A 3,010-nucleotide genomic window follows, 5' to 3' on the forward strand; every position below is an offset into this window, starting at 1 on the left:
TTTTAAAAAGCGGGACGTGAGGCGAGGTATTTTACTTAGTACAGGGCTACGCATAAGCCCCAAGACGTGGGCGTAAGCCCTATGGATTTTTAAATTTTAATTTATAATATAGCATAGTAATATAGTAACACGTAATTATTAAAATAAATCAATAGTTTAAAATAATTACAAATATGATTAGATAAACTAATAGAAAATAATTTTTTTAACATGATTATATAAGTATAAATAATCTAATATCTAAACTTACTAATAACGAAAGATTCATAATTTCTCAAAAATATTTTTTTATCATATTATACGACTTATCCACTAAAAGAAAATGATTATTAACCTTACTAGTATCAAAAAAAATCACACCATCATGAATAAAATAAAATTACTTTCAAATATCTATATAATATATAATAATTTTGAGATAAATGACAAAACTATAAAAACAATGATAAGTTTTTGCGGCGTATTTTTAAAAAAATATTACGTAATATATAATTATTTTCACATGTTACCAAATAGAAAAGATGTGATACTAAAACTTGTTATTTGAGTTATTCTCAATCTTCTTATCTCTATAGATTAAAAATTATTAATTATCATACAATTATTCAAGAATTATTAGGGTCGACAATGTTAGCTAAAAATTAAAACACATAATTTTTGTAAGATTTATCAGGCCTCGAGTGTTGGGCGTGCTTAGGACATACAGTCGGGCGCTAAGGGCGTAAGTCTTACATAACTAAGCCTCACAAATTGAGTCTCGAAGAGTTTTGCTAGAGTCCCACCCTAGGGCGTGCCCGAGGTGAGTCCCAAAAGTTTTTAAAACACTTCTTTGTCCTATTTCCTTTTAATCTATTTTTTTATGATAAGAGAAACCCGTAGTCGCTACCTTTGGGTGCACACAAGGTAAAACCCCTGCTCCTATGCAATAGCTCGCAAATCACATAGGAGAGTTAACCCGCCCTAGACATGCCTGGTGCAATGAGCTCGACCCAGAAGACAAACCCGTTGCTTCCGCTGGCAAAGGGTTTCGAACTTGAGACCTTCAACCTGAATGTCCCAAGCTCAAACTCAAACTATGGCAACCCCGAAGGGTAACAAGTAATTTCCTTTTAATCTATTTCCAGAATAACTTCTCTATAATTTATTAATATTTATTTAATTTCATGTTTCACATGACATGTTTAAAATCGAAAAATTATATAAAATTTTAATACAGTTGATATATTTTTAACATAAGACTGCAAAATTGATTTTTTTCACTTTTTTAATTTTGTCAAATCAAAATAAGACAAACAAATGAAAACTGATTGAGTACTATAATGGTACGACAAGAAAAAGGAAAGAATTTTTCTATTAAGGTATGAGATATAAAATGTGAAACACTAAACGTACAAAGAAGTTAAAAAGAAGATTCAACTTGTAGTTATTTTTCAGTTCAAAGAATTTCATATGTTGCAAATATCTAAAAATATCTTTGAATTACGTGAATAAAAAATTTGGTTTGCAACACTACACATGTTGGACGATAGCATGTTTCCAAGAATAAACCAAAAGGTTACTTTAGAGTTTAGACAGTAAAATCTCTCACCCTACACCATTTGACATGTTAAAAAAAATATACATATGATGATATTTAATATTGGTTCATATTGAAGCTCGATTAAATTTAAATTCAGATATTATAAGATTTTTGTTTTCTAAAGAGAATTATTTCTTCTTTTTAAAAATTCGAACCTTAAACTTCTAACTAAGGATGAAGAGATCTCAACCATTTCATTCGAGATCTTTTGACATTATGAGTAAAGAACGTGATAAAACGGATAAAGCTAATAGAGAAAGCAGCAGTTCAATTACTCTCTTATAAACATTAGAATAATAAAAAATTTTAAAAAAATAATCTTGTGCATTATTGAAAGTTACCTACTATAGGCTACTCCTGTTTTGTTTTTTTTTTGACTAGTTACCTACTCTTGAGAATTTTTTTTGTTATTTGTTTTTTGGAAGTATTAAAAGTTTGAGAACTAGAAAATTTAATTCAAAATCTATGGTTAAATGTTAATTTATTATGAATTTGGTATTGAGGAAATTCTCAATGTTTCCTCATGTTTGATTGATCAATTTTTTCTTATCTTATAAGGGTCTCGAATTTAAGCCATACAATGTAATAAATTTTGTTGATAAGAAAATGTTTTAATATAATCCATCATAAGATATTCTATCACAAATTTAAATTTAATTCTAAGTTGAATAAGTAAAAAATAACAATATATATATATATATATAATACATAAATAATATTTGTGAATAGTTTTATGCAACCAAGACTCTCTCTAGCTGCCTATAAAAACAGAGGAAACTGCTTCTCTTTATCTTCACCTCTACTTATACAAATTAATTAAATTCTCTCATTCAATAAATTCAAACTTTGAATTTATTATTGTTATTATTTTCACATAATGGCTCATCTTTCAGATCTTGTCAATCTTAATCTCTCTGATTCCTCTGAGAAAATCATTGCTGAATACATATGGTTGGTTCTTTTGTATCTTTTTTGTTTTGTTCTTATGAATTGAGGCAACACTCGAATTTTAAGTTTATGCATTCTGAATTCCAAAAAGTAAAAATATAGTTTACTGAGTTTTGAATAGATCTTTTAATACAATTACAGTGTCGAGGTCAAAAGGTCAAAGTTACTGAGTTGTATCGAACCATTGGGTCAAAAGGTCAAAGTTATTGAGTTGTATCGAACCAAAATGGTGAATTGTTAAGTTTTCAGTGCTTCATTTGTGCCTTGTTTTATTAGTTTGAAATTTTGTTATGATAAAGTTTCAATTTGTTTTTCAAAATCCAAAATGGTGAATTGTTAAGTTTTCATAGTCAGTTAATTCATTTTTTCTCTATATTGTCACAAGAGATGTAAATGTAAATTGGTATTTTGAACTCCCTAACCTTTTTTATTTTAAAAAAAATTGTTTCCCTTTTGAATTAATGATGATTTGATATATATATA

The 3,010-nt window shown here is 27.6% G+C and overlaps 1 protein-coding gene across 1 annotated transcript in view; it reads left to right on the forward strand.

Moving 5' to 3' along the window:
• Window positions 1-2,318: 2,318 nt before the first annotated feature.
• Window positions 2,319-3,010, forward strand: part of LOC107018296 (glutamine synthetase cytosolic isozyme 1-1) — a 4,890-nt gene continuing 4,198 nt past the window's right edge. The window contains exon 1 of the mRNA XM_015218748.2: window positions 2,319-2,530. Within this exon, the coding sequence (XP_015074234.1) occupies window positions 2,457-2,530 (74 nt within the window). The 5' untranslated portion in view covers window positions 2,319-2,456. The remainder of the gene's footprint in view (window positions 2,531-3,010) is intronic.

The sequence above is a fragment of the Solanum pennellii genome, chromosome 4, assembly GCF_001406875.1.
Source record: "Solanum pennellii chromosome 4, SPENNV200".
In the NCBI taxonomy this organism is placed as follows: Eukaryota; Viridiplantae; Streptophyta; class Magnoliopsida; order Solanales; family Solanaceae; genus Solanum; species Solanum pennellii.